The sequence below is a fragment of the Anser cygnoides genome, chromosome 14 (genome assembly GCF_040182565.1).
Source record: "Anser cygnoides isolate HZ-2024a breed goose chromosome 14, Taihu_goose_T2T_genome, whole genome shotgun sequence".
NCBI classification, from domain to species: Eukaryota; Metazoa; Chordata; class Aves; order Anseriformes; family Anatidae; genus Anser; species Anser cygnoides.
Window position 1 is genome coordinate 2,932,696 of NC_089886.1, and position 18,089 is coordinate 2,950,784.

At 47.4% G+C, this 18,089-nt stretch overlaps 1 protein-coding gene and 1 long non-coding RNA gene across 8 annotated transcripts in view; one reads left to right on the plus strand and one right to left on the minus strand.

Annotated features, from left to right (window-relative positions):
* Positions 1-1,237: 1,237 nt before the first annotated feature.
* Positions 1,238-4,612, minus strand: LOC136786412 (uncharacterized). Its single transcript, XR_010824975.1, has 3 exons — positions 4,239-4,612; positions 3,537-3,644; positions 1,238-1,936 (listed from the first exon to the last, which is right to left on the minus strand). It is a non-coding gene; the product is annotated as an uncharacterized lncRNA (long non-coding RNA).
* A 9,648-nt stretch (positions 4,613-14,260) lies between these two features.
* Positions 14,261-18,089, plus strand: part of TCF7 (transcription factor 7) — a 68,891-nt gene continuing 65,062 nt past the window's right edge. Inside the window, exons 1-3 of one of the 7 annotated variants that reach the window (XM_066977327.1) lie at positions 14,261-14,863; positions 14,972-15,038; positions 15,290-15,396. In XM_066977327.1, coding sequence (XP_066833428.1) covers positions 14,669-14,863; positions 14,972-15,038; positions 15,290-15,396 — 369 coding nt within the window. In that variant the 5' untranslated portion in view covers positions 14,261-14,668. The remainder of the gene's footprint in view (positions 14,864-14,971; positions 15,039-15,289; positions 15,397-18,089) is intronic. The other 6 variants (XM_066977329.1, XM_066977328.1, XM_066977331.1 and 3 more) reach the window with 6 other exon arrangements.

Consider the following 18,089-nt stretch of genomic DNA (forward strand, 5'->3'; position numbering starts at 1 on the left):
GGCAGAATGCTGAAACTGTAATTGCTCTTGCAATGAATAGCTGATGAATGAAAACAATTAGTCACTTTATTTAACCTGTTGTTAGTTCTGCCAACACAAGTTTACAGAAGTCATTAGTCAGACTGCACACAGAGAAAAAAAAAATCCAGAGATTTGATTTTAAAAATCACGTGATTAAAAAAGCTCCGAAAGAAACAGGTGAAGATGTTTGGCCTGCCCTTCCTTCCAAGCAGGGTGGAGGGGCACGGCTGTCCCTGGCCCCCCTCCTCTGCCTGCCCCGCAGGGACAGATGGCTCCTCAGCAGGCACCGGACTCCCAGTGAACACCCTTGGCCCTGCAGCAGCCGGCCCGCAGCACGCCACCATCAGAAACAGCAAGAAACACCTCGCTTTTCTGCATTTAACCTTCTCGGGTTTGAAGGTCTGGAGAAACGGGGCCACCACGAGCACAGGCTCGTTAAGTCTGCCTTCCTCCTGCCCGCCCAGCTGGCTGTCAGCCATTTTGTCATCGTCCCCGTTGGCCCTGGGCTGGAGGGGAAGGGTGGCCATTTTGCTGCCCTTTGGCCCACACATTTGCCCTGCAAGGCAGCAGCCGTCCTCACTGGGGGCCACAAGCCTGTGGGCAGCTTGTCTTTGAAGTGGGTTAACCACAGACACCATCAACCTGCACCACTGGTTGCTCAAACCCCACCAGGAGATGGCAGAGAGCTGCTGCCATGGGACAGTCGCAGCCAGCATGAAACACCCCAGGCCCTGACAGGAGCCCCTCAGCACCACACGCTCCTGTGCTGCTCCGTTAAGACGGAGAAAGCACTGATTTAGCCTTCAGTTCACAAGTTAGAATTCTATTGCAATTAAAACGCTATTTCATGTGAACAAAGATACGTTGTACAGAAACCATGCACGTTCATATTGAGCTCAGGAGATTTGTTATTAAAAATGGACAAATCCAATTTCCCCATGCTTCATAGTGGTGTGTTCTGGTATCAGTATTGGAAGAGACTAAGAAATAGACTGAACACCAGTTGTTGTCCAACTTTGTGCAAGTAACATCTCCCTGTGCTTCACTTCCCCAATATATAAAATGAAGGTACTTATGTACTTTTGTAGCAAAGTATCTAAAGAACAGTTGGTATATAGTGCTGTGGTAGACCTTCACATCATGGATGTGCAATCAAGGGAAAAAAAACACAAGAGAGACTGAACCCTTATGCACTACCCTGGCATATGGAGAAGATCATATAGTTTATTGTAAGAGAACACTGGGATCCATTTGTTCGTTCAGCAATTAAAACTACTGCTGAGCAAGAGGCGTACCTCTATGTCCATGAAGAATTACAGCCTGGATCCTGTTTGTATGCAGTATACTACGAGGTGTTCATGATCTCCTCTGTCCCCATGCACACGTTCTTTTTGTGCTTTTACTCAATACATCTCAAACCCTCTACTTAAACTTGTTTGAGGGTTTTTGTTTTTTAAGGGTTGAAAGTTTAAGATGTTTAATGGTCTTACAGAGACACCTTTGTTAGATCCTACACAAGATTAATTAATAGGTAAATACAATGAGTGATTCTTTGCTTTAGCCAGACCATCTCAGATAGCACAACCAATATCTTATTTAAGGATACTTCAGATTGTTCCATCCGCTTTCTAGATGATGCTCACTGCTCAAGTGAGTCACAGACAGGAGAATAAGCTGTACAGTATTTCCATACACCATATGCTTAGAAGCAGAGAGGAGCCTTTTTGGGATTCTTCTGTTTGAGTGAATCCCTATGAATCTCTTGTCAGCTTGGTTCTCCAGGAAGTAGTGCTGAATCTCCTCAGCAGTGTTTTAATTGGCACCGTGAGAACATGCTGTCATTGCTCCCCTTCATTTTCTAAGGTATCTTTCCAAAATCACAATGCCTACTTCTCTGATTATTTTATTTGGCAACCTGGAAAGAAAGGCAATTGCAGTGTTTGCTATTAGCTTTAAAAAAGAGAACCAGACCATTTGGAGAAGAGAAGAAAAAATAAAATCAGACCAGTAGAACCTGGTTATACTCAAATAGGAATCTCCAAAGGAAATGTGTGATTGTGTGTGAAGTATTGTTGGTGACTTACAAAGCCGTTTTCTTTCAGACCAATACTGAACCAATACTCCAGCATGAGAAAAGGGGCATGGTAACACTGGAAATGTTATGTTCCCAAATGAGATGTTAAACAAATGTCTTTACCGTGTGTGGTCATTAAAGATTTGATGTCAAGATGAAAGGCATTAACCTTGGAAACCTGGCCAGATTCCAACATGGGTAATTACATTCTGTCTCCATAAGCAGTTCTCTGTAGAGTTTCAGCTGGACATTTCAGATCTTAAACCGTTATGTAGCCTTGCTGTGAGTGGCTTAAGAAAAGTATTGTCTGATTACAGCAACAACACAGTGATATCCTGCATCAAGTATTCCTATTATGAAACTGCAAACCTTAGAGCAGTAACAAATCATGGAAAAACTATTCCAGCCCTCGTGCATCGCTGCAGCCTTTTTACACGTGAGTAACCCCAGGAATGCAGAGAAACCTACCATGCTGATAAATTTTATGGGATGGACCTTTTCAAAAGCAGGAAAAAAAAAATGGTATTTTCACTCACAATTATCACCTTGGAAGAAACTCACAGATACAGACCAGTGTTGGTGTTTTAGAGCAGTTAACTGTTAAAGTTTGCATTCTAAACTGTTTCTCATAGAGGCATTCCTGTCTGGATCTGAGAGTTATGGGAAAATTTTGTGGAGTCTTTAACACCATTACCAAGTGTAAGCATCATATTTGTAGCCTGGCCACTGAATGCTACCAGCACATTAAGTACCGTCGCACTGAGACCTGCTCTGCAAGCAGAGCATTACAGTGCCAGACACTCTTCTGAAGGAAAGTTCCCTAGAGGCAGTATCTACACTGCTGGGCAGATGCTCTCTGCAATACACCCTGCAATCATGGTCCCTGGGTACACACCCTTGCCCCACGCTGACTCCATTGCAGGAGATCTGCATGCACACCCTTCCCCACATGCACTGGTTTCCTTTGAATGGAAGCCAGGGCACACGTGGAGATGGGAGCCGAGTGGCATGCTGAGAGGTCCCCAGTGGGTACGACGTGCAGACCAGTGCAGTGGACAGTGATGAACTACGGCTGCCGATACTGCAGCCTGCATTCAGAGGTCAAGCAGAAAGCAGAACTGAGAATATTTGCGCATTTCCCAAGTGTTGACAAGATTGTTCTTACCACCCCCATCATTACCATTGGCATCTTTTCCTTCCAAAAGGAAATTATATTTTAGCTAAAGCAGACACTTTCTCCAAGTCTCATATTGAACATTGGTTCCAAGCAAAATTCTGATGCAAAGATTTTTCTGATACAGAGTTTACTGAAGCCTGTCACACAAATGGTCTAAAATTCAAGTGACTACAAAATCAGACAGCACAGGAACACGTTGTAAAGCGTGTTGCCCTTCTTGTGAATATGAGAAGTCCTTATTTACGTAAAAAGTCATGAGCCTACCTGATCTTGTATTGATTGCCATATCTTAGATGTGTTCATTTCAGAAGACCTTTAATAGTACTACACAATAACCTGAGCCAGTGACAGTCTCTTTTCAATGCTAAGTTTCTGAAACCACAAAGAACAACACGGATTATTTTCAGATATTTTCCCAGTGCTCAACATGCAATTTATCAAATTCCCTTCAAGCATTCATCACACCCATGCAAATAATTTATTCTACCCTACAGAATGTTTGTGTTTGATCACAATGACAACTTACTGCTGCTATTCTATATCAAATACATTATGGCATTTCAAACCTCAGAACAACACCTAAATTACATCGAGGAAACATGTTGAGATGAATGTCCATTGCTGCAGTCTGTGCACCTCATAAACTTGGCAAGATTTAGTTATGTCAGCAAGGTCTGCAGAACCAAGACCATGCTTTTGAAAAATGAGTTGTTAATCTCCAAAAGGATTATCACATTGGAAGATAGGCAAACACTTACCTCAAGATTATTGTTACAAGAAAGGCGCTTTGATTATAAACTACATTTTTATCATTTAGGAGTCACCTGTCCTGCAAATACACATGCACTAATTTGTCTATGAAATCCCTGGGAAACCACAAACAGGTTTTAGAATCTGCTGATCAGCGTAAGTAGTCTGTCAGAATACCTTCAGCAAATAAAAGAAATGCAAAATACCAAAACATACCTAGAGGACACAGTCTTCTGGCTGGGTAAGATTGCAGGCTGAGACCCAAATAGCTGGTAATTTGGGGTGGAATGACTTCTACCAATCAATCAGTACAGAAAGCTAACATCACACAAATTATGCATTTAACAGGCAGTGCTTGACAGCAAGAAACAAGCTACAGCACAGAAAATTTCCGTGTATTTTAAGTCTTCATCTCAAACTTACTCCTCATACAATTCATCTGCAGGCTGTAATTTACTAAATCCATCTGTTGCTCCTACAGCTTGCTTTCTGGAAATGCTGCATTTCAAGGGTCTGCTTGTTAGAGAAGGTCAAAGAGTAAAGCAGGCCCTTTCATTTTAAGTGACTTGAAAGAAAAGGAAAGGAAATTTATATTTAGAAATAGAAATGATTAACTAGGGGAAATATATTAGAGTATTAAAATAAGTGACATAGAATAGCTCTTACTTCCAATTAGGCTGTCTTTACTTCAAGAAAAATATTTATATACAAATATAAAAAGCTGAGGAATGCTAACCTATACTAAGATGAAAGTATCTCATAAAATAATTCAAATTTAGCCTTTAAAATGGAATATCAGATTATATACTTTTTCTTCTAGTTGTTCTAAAGTCTCTGCTTCTGTGCTTCCTTCTCCAGTCACCAAAACTTTCAGCAACTTCTGTTTCTCTGTTACCACACCGTCTCTTCTTGTAACTACACACCTTCCACTTCTCCATAGTTTTCAGAAACGTATCATCTGCTACTAGGGCCTCATCCCAGAATCCATACACAGCACAAGCAGGCAAGTAACAGATTCACCACAGGATTAAGGACACAAATTCCCATACACCTCAGTCCAAAACTGAGGGTCTCAAGCTAAGTCTGGACTAGGATCCACCAAGACAGGTACTTGACTTCTGACTGCATTCAGGGCTTCTGTTATCAGCACGCTTGTTTGCTGAGATAAGGAGTACCAAAGCCACTTCAGAGAAACAGAAGAAAGCTGTGCGTAACTCCCGAGCACGTCCCGTGATCCGTGAGGCACTGATGGTAGAGCACAGAGCCACACAAGACGGCACAAGTCAGCCCAGAAACCCAAAGGTGTGCCTACAACCCCTATGGACATACTCAAGCCTGTTTTAAACGGGTGAGCTCACATACCACAAGCGCTTTAGCCATCGCGAAGGGGAGGAGGGAGGCTGAGCCCCCTGCCTTATAAATACTCGGCAGCTGACGCTGTGGCTGCACAGGTGTTAGCTTCCAACTAACTCGCTGAAGGTGTGTCACAGCGAGCCGCAGTCACGCTTCAGGACTGCAGTACAGCTTTAAAGGGGGCAATAATTGACTCCGTACAAAACAGGTACAGAGGAAGACACGATCAATACGACTGGACTTTGACCAGGTCAGTGGAATAGCCATCTGCACGAGTACAAAAGTTTCCCAGGACCTTTACTAGCAGAAGTAGCCAGACTTTCAGCCTAAAGAACATCACAAGCTAGGTGCGCTAACGTCGTGCTAGAACACTGGCTCAGGCCTGACTCAGAAGATCCCGTGTCACCTACTGAGTCACCGAAAGCATCCCTTGCAGCAGGGGTTTCCTTGAAGTCCCCTTTGTAAACCCGGCTTAGGCCTGGCCCTGTTTTGCCTGTCAGATTTAACATGATGAGAGTCAGAAGTCGTATGATGTAATAAGCTGCATGGCATGCCTGTTTTCCTAGGGGCTCTCCCTCCCTCCAACTGCAGCCCTACCAAAAGGCCTTTGTCTAAGAGCAGAACAAGGAGCACAACAGTGCATTTACTTATGGAAGACCTACTCCAGCAGCTCCTCTCAAGTCTCTGGAGTCAGCTCCAGTACAGTTATTTGGCCTAAGTTCATCTAAACTAAATGGGCTGACTTGGTTCAAATACATTGCACAACCAAATGATAAAATTGAGGGGGTAGGGGGGGAATGAGTAGTGATGACACATGTACTTAACACCGCATGTCTCCTCTTTCCAGATTAGGAGGAGCTGGCAAGCTGCAGTCTGTACACATGCCAGCAGCGGATGTCGGCACATATACAACACTTTTCAGAACAACATACTGTTGAAACATGTAGTTCAACTCAAAGGCACCCCTTCTGTTCAGCTAGCCCAAAACAACTACGAGGATTGTCTTGCTTAATATGGTAGGATTTGTAGCACAGCTTTTAATGCTGCTTTAATCTGGCTTCTTTAGAGCTCCTTCAGAAGTGCAGAGATGTAGGTAGGAGCAACCACGCTGTACTTTGCACAAAGTCCCCCACATCCATCGGAACTAGGGGAAGTGATGAAACTGTTGATAGGACGGAAATGGCAAGGATAAGGGGGATGGCGTAAATTCTGTGGGAATAAAACCTCCCTTTAGCATTTACCTTTCCTTCACTCTTCTTTCATTTTTGGTCTGAAGTACAGAAAAGTATGAAGCTGGCAAGCTCACCCTGGCTGTTGACAGCAAGTCTCAAGAGTCATCAGCAAAGATCTGAAATAAATAAAATTTGCAAAATAAATAAAAATATGGTCCAACTAGTAAATGAAGCATTCAGCATTCATTAGCAGAAAGCAGAATTCAGATCTGTAAATCTGCTCGGTTCTTTCATCCTTCTAATAATTTTTGTTTGAACATTTATAAATTCAGAATTTCCCACCTAGTCGCATGTTCTTTCCCCTGCTTCATTTCCCCCCTCAGCGCTTCAATTATTTTTTCTTATTTCCTACAAAGGCAGCAATCGTAAACTAACAATGGGGTTAGGGGTAAAAAGTGCAGGGGGAGACACCTTTTGCCATGGGAGTCATGTATCAGAAGTGGTCTATATGCCCCAAATTACATGGGTGGCTTTTCTACACTGGAGCCGTTTTCCTTTGGATTCCGATCTGGGCAGCCTATCCCACCACCATTATCCTGACAATTTGTTTTTAGTCTCACTTCCTACCAGCTGTTTCCATTTCTTTCACCCTTTCTTTCTGCATAACTCAGGCACTGGAAAGGGGGTGATCAAACTGCAGAGAATTGGGGTGGGTTTCCTGCCATGCGACTCAAACGTATGTTCGTGTAAGGCAGGGGAAAGCCAGAGCCTCCAGCCCTGCTCTGCAGGAGTTTGATGTGCAAATGTGGGGATCGCAGAAAGAGCTGCAGCTCGTAATAATCCCAAACCCTGTCCACTTTTCCCCAGCAGCAGCAGCACCAGTCCCCACAGTTACCTCTCAGCAAAGCAGCGTCTGCTTTGGGTCTTGTTCCTTTCCCTGCTCTCCTGAGCACCCAGACACAGCAGTTCCCCACTCAGATGTCCCAGGTCACAACTAAAACCGAATTAGCAGGTCACTGTCTGCCCCCCAGTTCAGCCGTTCACTGCTGCAACCCGGCCCGCTGTGAGCGATGATCCACGGTCAGATCTAACACATGGTTTGGAAATGATTCTTGTTAGTGCCCTTTTAACAACGGGGCTGTCTCCTAGAAATGGGCTCTTTTGGACAGAAGCAGATTGGGGAATGCCTACGTGGGAAGTTACTCTTCCCCATCTGTTCGAGCAGTCACCCTCAGTGTGAGATGTGCAAGAAGGGAAGGGGCACTTGGAGGCTGGCTCTGGATGACAGCCGCTTCACCAGGCTCAGCTGCAGCCAGGACACCATGTCTGACCAGCATTTGAGCTCAAAGGACAATATTTGGATTTCTCCTGTACTTTGTTCCATCCAATGTACAAACAGCAATCCCAGGACAAAGTGTACTTTATGTGAATTGTAGCAAGCCAGTAACGGACAGCAAGGGGCTACTTCCATGGGCTTGTAAGGATTTTATAGACATGTAAAGGACAATGTCAGAGAAAAAAAGACCAAAAAAAAAAAAAGGAAAAAAAAGGAAAAAAAAAAGGGAAAAAAAAGGAAAAAAAAAAAAGGAAAAAAAAAAGGAAAAAAAAAAAAGAAGGAAACCAGTACTTCAGTACTTTCAATCGGTAAAACTAAAGTTTTATAGACCCAAAAATCAACATACTTTTCCCTATGGTTTACAGAAAAGTGGTTGTGGAAGCAATGAGCGTGATTCTGCAAATCCATCTCCATGGGTCCTTTTAATTTGGAGGGATGACTCATGGGAGCAGGGACTACTTGGATGATTGTATGACCACAGGATGCAGCCCTGGAAAAGTGTTTTTGTAAACAAATAAACATGCTCCTTCCTGTTTGAAACTCAAATCTCTCAGCATTGGGCAAGTGCCTGAGAACCTAACAATGAAAGTAATAAGAAATACTAAACACGATGCCAGTTGGTTGATCCAGGTCCAAAAGCACGAGGTGAACAAAACACTCAGCGTGAAAAATAGGCGAGTCTTAAAAGTCCTTTAATAATCTGAACTGTTGTTTGTATCAGGAGCAAGGAAAAGACTTTGTAAGTGAAAACTGCCTGAAGAGACAGTCTGACAACCTGACAAAACTGAAACAGGATTCTTCTGACACAGGGAAAACCCAAAACTGTGCTAGGGAGATTTGACAATGGCTTGTGCCACACTGTGCTGTACAAGCAGGGAGTTATCCAAAGACCACACTCTCCAAAATGGATTTCACACTATGGCTTTTTACATCTGATGAAGTCTTTTGAGAGAAGTGATCCTCTTTCATCAGAATTTCCCGGAGAAAGCGGGAAGCCAGCCCCAACTCCAGGACCTTCACTCTTTGCCTCCCAAAAGGGAGAAGAGGAGTCTCCAGCTCCGACAGCCAGAAACATTTCCAGGAAAGCATGTAGACATTCGAAAGCAACCTAAATATTGCAAGGTCAAGGAGTCGATGTTCTGCTGGTATTTTAAAAGCAATCTTTTGGCAGCTGCCTGTGAATCCTTTAAGTATGTCGAGATCGATGCATGAAGTCAAACAAATATTAAGATCGTGCAGGATTAAGATGGGCAGACTGAAACAGGCAGGGAAATGGCTGAGCGCCTGCCTGACCCCTTTTCCTATCCCAGACCTACAAAAGCAGAGGAGGCTCCAACTCAGCCCCAAGCACAGCGAGCAAAGGGGAGACAAAGTGGAAGAAGGCACCGAGGCTCCGTGCATGTCTTAGCTGGGTCGAGATGTTTCAGTTGCAAGCGATAGATCTATTTTACCCATTAGAGCTTGTCTAGACTAAGGAAATGTTCCTGCTATGACTATGCTGAGGTAATTATACCAGCGTAAACCCCTTTGGGCAAAACAGAGCTTTCAGTGGCCTGATTTACTCTGGTCACTTGCCAGGATTAGTTCAGCTGGTACCAGCCTATTCTCCAGGAGCTCGTGCTCCCAGCTGGAACACACACGGGAGTTTTTATCTGTCTCATCTGAAAAATCCGCACTGCCAACCTATCGGTCAGGCCATCCTTATGGGACAGCCGCGCAATTGTTTGGCCAGGAGAGCGGTGAACGTTCAGAAGGTTCCTCTGTTAGGGCAGAACTGGTCAACTGGTTTTGAAAAACAAGCTGAAGAATCTCTTCTTAAATCAAAGCATACTTCGACTTGTGTTCGCCTATCAGGGAAACGTATCTGCTCCAAATACAATGAAATAGGCAGGCACATGTAGGCTGTTCAGCCTGCCAGGGATAGATGTGGCCCTTACACCAAACGGGCTTGTACGAGACGTTAAAATGTGTCCAAAGAGGGTAATATGGAAGCTAATCCAAATTGATTCTATTAAATGAGTAAAAACCTGAGAAAACAAATAAGCTAAATTAAATAAATCCAAGTGCTTCCGTCCCAGGACCTTTTTAATGGAACAGAGGGTGAAACCCTAGCCTAAGAGGAGTTAGTGGCAACATTTACATCGACTTTGAAGGAGAGGCTTCACTTAATATAATGCACGTGGTGAAGCCACATAATGCCTCTCTGCATGTTGATAAATGCAGGATGAGGAATAGATGGACTGACGGACAGGCTCGGTTATAGGTTAATCTGGTTTACTGTTATCTGCAGGTGTTACAATGCCCTAAAAAGTTATTGTGCACCTTTCATTCTAAACACTTACGGGAAGGACAGTTAGGAGCTCTAATAGCGAAAACAAATGTGCTCCCTTACTTTAAATGCCTCCTTATTAAAAAAAAAAGAAAAGAATGTAAGTCTGAAGCACAACGATGACATCAGTAAAGTTCCTCAATTCACAGATGGCTGCACCTTTCAAAAAAAATTAAAATAGGAACCCTAGATTGATTTAATCACCCATACAAGCGAAAAAACGTAATGAAGATACTTAGTGCCAAATTGGTTTCTTGGGACCTTTTCCATGTAAATAATACAAATCAAACCTTGAAGTTCAGTGCAGATATGATCTGACAAGTAAGCCAGGCTTTTTGCTTTACTTTGATCCAGCTCCAGAAATATTTTATCCAAGGTAAAGTTGTTTTTAAGTGTTTTCCATTTCAATTTTTAATTTTGGACATTCATCATATAGGAAACTTGCTTATAATGCTTAAAACATAGTCTGGCTAAACTGCCTCACAGCACCGAACATAAAGATTTCCTATATATTTGCTCCTAGGAGTGAAAACATAAAAAGCTCCCCATGTGACACGGGATCAATTTCAACTCGCTCTGTTATTTTTAATGGTACACTGAACGTGGACAACCTGAGTTGAATATTTCCAAACATCAAGTCAACCTGACTCTAATATTTTTAGCCCTGTTCCACTTCTCAGAGTTGTGTTTGTGAATAATACTTTTGGAAATAATAGGATGGGCAGGCCTTTGTTTTCTGAGCAGTTCCCCAAATTCCCCACGTGCTGCCGTTCTCTCAGGATGCTGAGGGAGCAACAGGGACTTATCTTGGAAGAAAGTCTCCACGTGTTGGTCTTATTCTGATTTTTTTTGGTATTTTACTTTTATTTTCACTTTTGTTTGCTAAAAAAAAAAAAAAGCCTCTTTTTTGACTCAATTCTAACCCCAGCATGAAGATTCTGCAGTTCAAAAAAACTACACACATAAAAAACCAAGCCAACTTTGTTCAAAATTTTCAGTGGTGTGTGCCTAAACACGGGTTTAGGCACCTTGCTGAAGGCATCCAGTTTCTAAAAAATCAGCTTTTGTGAATAATGTAAAATCCTCTGGATTCTCTTACTTCCACAAATTGGCATGTAGTATATTTAGCATTAGCTGGGCCTCTTTTCTCTTTTCACTCAAATGTGTGGTGTAAGGTTAATGAAAATAAGATGGATCTTTTATTTTGGGTCTTAAATATAACATTATTAAATGTGCCCACCAGAAATGTAGGATAAAATATTTGCTCTGCTTGAAGATTATGTGATATTTGTATTCTAAGCCTCACCACAGTGGGTTTCTTTAAATAGAAGCTATACTTTACTCCTAAATTGCTTAAGGCAAAGGAAGCAGAGATGATGTTTTTATGAATGTTTAAATGCAAATGGAACTGAGAGTGAATGCTATGCTAGCTAACATCAAAGGCTCACCAAAGTCTCTGCATTAATGAGGCTCTTTGTTTCCTGGATCACAGATTACAACAGGTTTCCAACTCATTGCCAAGGCTTTATCTCCGTTTGGGAGGGCTGTAAATCTCAGACGATTTTTTTCACATGCAAAACAAGAGGATCATCTGAAAGAAAAAAAAAAAAAATCTGAAAGTAGCAAATATTTCATTCAAATGATTATTACTCAAAGTGGCTGCAGCTTATTTTATTTTTGTGATGTTTAAAAGAATGGAAATTTGCAGACGGAGTTTCCTATGGGGTAGCCCGTTCACAAATTTGGATGGGAGAGCCGAGCAGGGAAAGTGCGAGCGGTATCCTTTCCCTCTCCCATCCCCTTTAGCATAGCGTAAACCGTGCCCCCAAAATAAGAACAATAATTCTATGTCATGCAAAAGCGGCAATTAGCAGAAAGACGGATTTTGCTTCATTTAAATATATTCAGGACTTTTCAAAGTGGCTCCAACTAGTTCTCCTCCTCCCCAAAAAGTAATGAGATTATATCCATAGTAATAATACCCTAATTAACAAGAAAAATAGGGACCGAGATTTTTAGCTTCCTATTCAAGGGTTGAATGTGACAATATGTAGTATATTGGGTCATAAAAAACAATTTACATGGCGTCATTACAGTCTGTAGAAAAGTCTCCAGGACCCAGGGCTATCTTATGCAATCTTAATTAAGGAAAATAAATATCGGTGTGTTTTTTTAAGCTACCGGAGACATGCACAGGACCTGTCGTATGTGATCAGAAGAGATGGGGAGTTTCCTTTTCCATGGGAACTGCTTAGAAGAAAAACCCGACGCCGACACACAAGTGTCTAGTGTCCTCGGAATTGGCTGCGAAGATGTTAATTCCGTGTTTCCTGACCCTCGGGGCCGCTCGGGACAACTCATAATTTTCTGCCGTCCGACGGCACGGCCGGGCTTCCAGGGGGGGGCCGAGGGAGGGAGCCGGGCAAAGGGGGGCGAGCCGAGCCGAGCCGAGCCGGGCCGAGCCGAGCCGGGCCGGGCTAAGCCGGGCCAAGCCCCTGGGGACCGAGCCGAGCTGAGCCAAGCCGAGCCGGGCCGAGCCGAGCCGGGCCAAGCCCCTACCTAGGGACCGAGCCGGGCCGAGCCGTGCCGGGCCAAGCCCCTTGCAGCCGAGCCGAGCCGAGCCGTGCCCCCCGCCGCCCAGGTGCGCCCTGCAGCGCGCATCCCCCCCGCGCGTGTGCGCGCACACGTGGGCGTGCATCGGGACCCACGCGTGTGCGTGTGCGCCGCTCGTGCGAGTGCCTTGGCCGCGTCCACGCGTGATCGCCCTCCCGCCCGCGGGTGTCCAGCCGCGCGCAGCCGGCCCGTGGCGGCCCACGCGCGGGCAAAGGTGCGCGTGCGGGGCCAGTGCGGGAGCGCTGCTGCCGGCCAGGCGGGCGGGCGGGTGCGCGTGGGCGCGCGTGCACACGCGGGGGCTGACGCCCGCGCACACACTGCGCGTGCAACGGGGGGCGCGCGGGGCTGCGGCGCGCGCGTGCACGGGCGGGCGCGCGGCACGGCGCGTGCACAAGCGCGCGGGCGGAGTGGCGCGGGCAGATGCGGGCACGAGGGTGTGCGCGGAGATGTGCGTGTGCACGTGCGGGTGTCCAGATGTGCGTGTGCACGTGCGGGTGTCCAGATGTGCGTGTGCACGTGCGCGTGTCCAGATGTGCGTGCGCGTGTCCAGATGTGCGTGTGCACGTGCACGTGTCCAGATGTGCGTGTGCACGTGCGCGTGTCCAGGTGTGTGTGTGCATGTGTCCAGATGTGCGTGTGCACGTGCGTGTGCCCAGATGCGTGTGCACATGCGCGTGTCCAGGTGTGCGTGTGCACGTGCGCGTGTCCAGGTGTGCACGTGTGCGTGTCCAGATGTGCGTGTGCACGTGCGTGTGCCCAGATGCGTGTGCACATGCGCGTGTCCAGGTGTGCGTGTGCACGTGCGTGTGTCCAGATGCGTGTGCATGTGTGCGTGCCCAGATGCGTGTGCACGTGCGTGTGCCCAGATGTGCGTGCGCGTGTCCAGATGTGCGTGTGCACGTGCGTGTGTGTCTAGATGCGGGCGCGCACAGGTGCGCGCACCGACGCGTGGGCACAAGCTCGCGCACCGCCGGGCGAGCAAGACCCGTGTGCGCGCAGAGGAACCCGCACAGCCCCGAGCCGCCCCCCCCCCCCCCCCCCCGCACCCCTCCCGCAGCCGAGGGTAGGAAGAGAGGGGCGGGGGGGGGGGTTCTCCCCTCGGAGCCGCGCTCGCTGCCCCTTTAAGACCGGCACCCCGCGGGGATGCGCGCGCGGGCACGCGCGCGGGCGGAGGGGGGGGGGGCGCGCGCACGGGTGCGCGTGTGCGCCCGCCCCCGGCCCCTCCCCGGCGCTGCCAATCACCCGGCGGCCGCTTTGATGTCGGCAGCCCTTGGCCGCCGCGCCGCCGCGCTCGCACACAGGCACCGGGCGCTCCGTGCCGCTGCCCGCCCGCCGCTCCCGGGGGGACTTTTGCGGGGCTCGGCTCGGGGGGGGGGGCGGGTGGGGGGCGGCCGCCGCCCTTCGCGGGGTGGGGTGGGGTGGGGGGCGCCCCGCCGAGCCCGGCATCCCTGCGACGCCTGCCCGCAGCCTGCCGAGCCCCCCGCCGGGAGAGGGAGGGAAAAGTGTGTTTGGGGGGGGGGGGGGGAAGGAGAAAGAGTTAAGAAAGGAAAAGAAATTTTTTTTTTTTTTTTTTAGAAGGAATTCGAAGGGAATTTGGAAAAGGAAGCAAAAAAAAAAAACCGAAGGGAAAAGTTTAGAAGTTAAGGAGGAAATTTAAAAAAAAAAAAAAAACTTTTAAAAGAGAATTTTTAAGAGGGAGCGAGGTCTTCTTCAAGAGGAAAATAATAATAAGAACTGAGGGAGAGGAAAACGAATAGGAAAAGCCGCGAGGGCTCGGTCCGGGCGGCGCAGATCAGCCCTCGCCGGGACAGCCGCGGCTCGGCTCGGCTCGGGAGGGAGGAAAATGCCGCAGCTGGGCAGCGGCGGCGGGGACGACCTGGGGGCCACCGACGAGATGCTGGCCTTCAAGGACGAGGGCGAGCAGGAGGAGAAGATCCCCGAGAACGCCTTCACCGAGCGCGACCTGGCCGACCTCAAGTCCTCGCTGGTGAACGAGTCCGAGGGCAGCGGCAGCCCGGCCGCCGCCGCAGACCCCGAGGTGAGCCGGGCCCCCCCCCCCCCAACCCCCCCCAGCACGGCCCCCGGCCGGCCCGCACCCCCCCCCCCGCCACCCCCCGCTCTGCTTTTCTCTCTCCTCCCCGTGCAGGCCATCAGGCGTGTGCAGGATCCGCAGAGGGTTTATCAGGAGAAGCTCCCGGACCACATGGAAGATGGTTAGTGGCGGCGATCCCCCCGTCCCCGCACCCCCCCGGGCTCCCCTGGGACGTCCCCCCCGGCCCCACGACCCCCTGGCAGGGTGGGGAGGGTTGGGGATGCCCCCCTGGAGAGCTGCCCTCGGTCCCCCCTCTTGGGGCCATGGGGCAGAAAGGCTCCCCAAATAATCCATCACCTCCATGGGCTCCCCCGGCAGGCAGAAGTCACCTGTTGGAAGGCAAACCTTGACGGGGAACTTTAATTTTGTCAGGTATGAAGCACCAGGACCCAGGGATGTATAAAGGATCCGCGTATTCTGGCTACCCTTTCCTAATGCTCTCAGACCCTTATCTGCCAAATGGATCTATGTCACCGCTGGTGAGTTCATCCTCTCCTTACCCAGAAGTTTGGTGGCCTCTCAAGCCAAAGTGTGCCGCGGGTACCGTGCGGGCACCTCTGTGTGCTGTTTTTCCTGACAAAATGCATCTGAGTTTGTAAATGCCCGGGCGCTGTCCTGTCCGAGCTGAAGGAAGGAGTGGGAAGGGGCAGCGGTGCTTGGCGGGCAGCGCTGCTTCTCTCCAAATCCGCTGGAGGAGCTTCTTTTCACGTCTCCTCTTCTAGGTGCACCATTTGCTCTTCCAGCAGCCAAACCCTAAGATCTGATGTAAAAATGCCCCTTCCTTTCTCTGGGTCTGGAGGCGAGCAGCTTCTGGTGTTTGTGTTCAGGGACACGTCCCACGGTTTAACTTTAGTTTGGCGTATCTGCTTGTAAAATGGCCAGGTTTTGGCCTGCCTTTGGTTAGGGCTCTGTTGTGGATGATGGCCCAGAAAGTGGGTCTTAGGCTTCTAAAAGGGCCATAGAGGCTTTTCGGAAAGAGCTTAATGCTGCTGGAGGGCTATTCCAGTCTTCTTCCTACAAAGTTTTCCCCTTTCAGGTCAGATCAGTTAGTAACTCTGCGTATTTTGATGTTTATAATAAGTTTCGCTGTATGAATAATTGAACTAAAGGCTTCTGTAGAAAAGCTGTCTCTACCCATCGCCATCTCTATCAGAACTTCAGAAAAGAATTTGGTGACATCGCAGCAGATACTGAGCTCGTATCGCTCCAGGGGAACCGGCATCGCTGCATTCATTTCAGACATTTGCAGTCGGTTAATGAGAACTGAGCAGCATTCAGCGTATTTCAGTTTTAGTTTTTAACCTTTAAAGGAATAAGGTTTAAAAGAACATGTAATGCCCTCCTTAGCGTAAGCAGTTCAGTTTTCAGTTGTTTGTTCACTGGAGGGGTAGGATGTTAAGCTGGCGTCGTGAAAAATTGACGGATTGTGGGGTATGAAACAATCCTTGAGGTGTGATAAAATGTTTTTTGTGGGAATCGGTGCCGACTGCTCCTGCAGGCAGGAGGGGACAGGTCCCTCCAGCAGCCCCACCATGCCCTGCAGAGCCCTGCTCTGTTAGGGGGGAGCCCATCTCCCTGCCGTCACTGTCATAACTGCTGAGGTCGGGGGGCAAGTATGGAGGAACTCTCTGAATTTTGAAGCCTTTTTTCAGTTTACAGCAAGAAAAGGTGTGTTTGCAAGGCAGGGCGTTGTTGTAATCAGAGTAAGCGTCTCGTCTGTTGCTTCCCACCTCATGTCGCTTCCTCCAGGTATCCCCCTCGCCCCTCTAAAATATAAAGCTGCTCTCTTCCTGATAAATTGTAAATGGTGATATAGAAATTGTCTTACTGAAATGCGTTTAATTTGCTCCCTTGTATAGAATCTGTGTAAGTTCAAAATTACGTTAGCCCAGCAACTATTTGTTATAGTGGAATATTTCTTTTAATCTTAAACCCTTACTAGACAGGCACCAAAGTGCAATAGCCTATTTATTAGTTATTATGCTGAAAAGCAGATTGTGGCTTGTGAATCACCATTCCCCTTGATAATGTTAAAAATAAATAAATACAAGTTATTGTCAGAGCAACAGATAGCTGTAAATAGACTGTGCAGAACTCGAAGAGGAGAAAAATGAATAGCAGAGAGGGAATGATTCCTGTCCCCTCAGGAGCCACAAAAATCATTCACAGCCGTAGTGAGTTTTACCTAGGTCTGTTCAGATCCTGCAGTCTTTTATATGTTACATGTCTTAAAAAGCTGATTCAATGTTTTCAGCTAAAAATCTGTTACCAAACATTAAGGGAAGAAATCTTCCCATATCTGAAAGCTGGTCTTTCCTTTGATTTTAGGGGTTTGTGTAGTAGTTATGCCAATATATCTTTCTGAGCAATTTTGTCCTGTGTTTATATTGACTGTGTAAAGGTTATTGTTGCTAAATTATGTATTGCTCTCGTATAGATTTATTGCTACCATGTGCATAACATAAAATGCGAGCTGTAATCTGGTGGCTGCTTCCAGTAATTGAGGAGGTCAGATCTGTGACCAAAGATTTCAGATACTTAACCAGCCATAAAAGTGTGTTTAATTAACATTTTAGCACGAGTTGGAGGGGAGGGCTGTGTGAGTAGATGGGATTATGTATCACAGTCATGCGTGGTGGATGTATTTTGCTTGACGGGGCTTCCTGGAAACAGTTGTTTGCAGCTAGGATTAATTTCAGAATCCTCAAAAACCAAAATTTTTTTTTAAAAAAGGCGCTTTTGTAAGCTGTCCTGGCTTTGCACGTAACTGCCTGACAAGGACAGTACACCTGCCCTGAAGACGAAGGGCAGTCGGCAGCGAGGTTCGGGGCTGAGCCCCCCAGCCGCGCACCACCAAACCACGATCCTGCTGCGGGGCGCTGCGAGCGGTGCTGGGGCCGGCCCGGTGCGCTGCCCGGGCGGGTGTGTCGCTACCGGTGTCGCCGCAGAGCTGCTTCTGCTCTTTCTCGTATTTATTTGTTCAGCAGCATCGCTTCAGCTTTGTTTCCCTCGGGGTGGTTGTAGCCTGCTGCCTGCTGCCTTCCCCCAGCGGTGCTCGCCCCAGCGTCCTGCCGGGCTCCCTCAGTGCCCGCAGCCCAAACTGTGTCTTTTATCAACGCACACCCACCTGGGTTATTTACACGTGCTGTTGCCGCTCCCGAATGATGCTCCG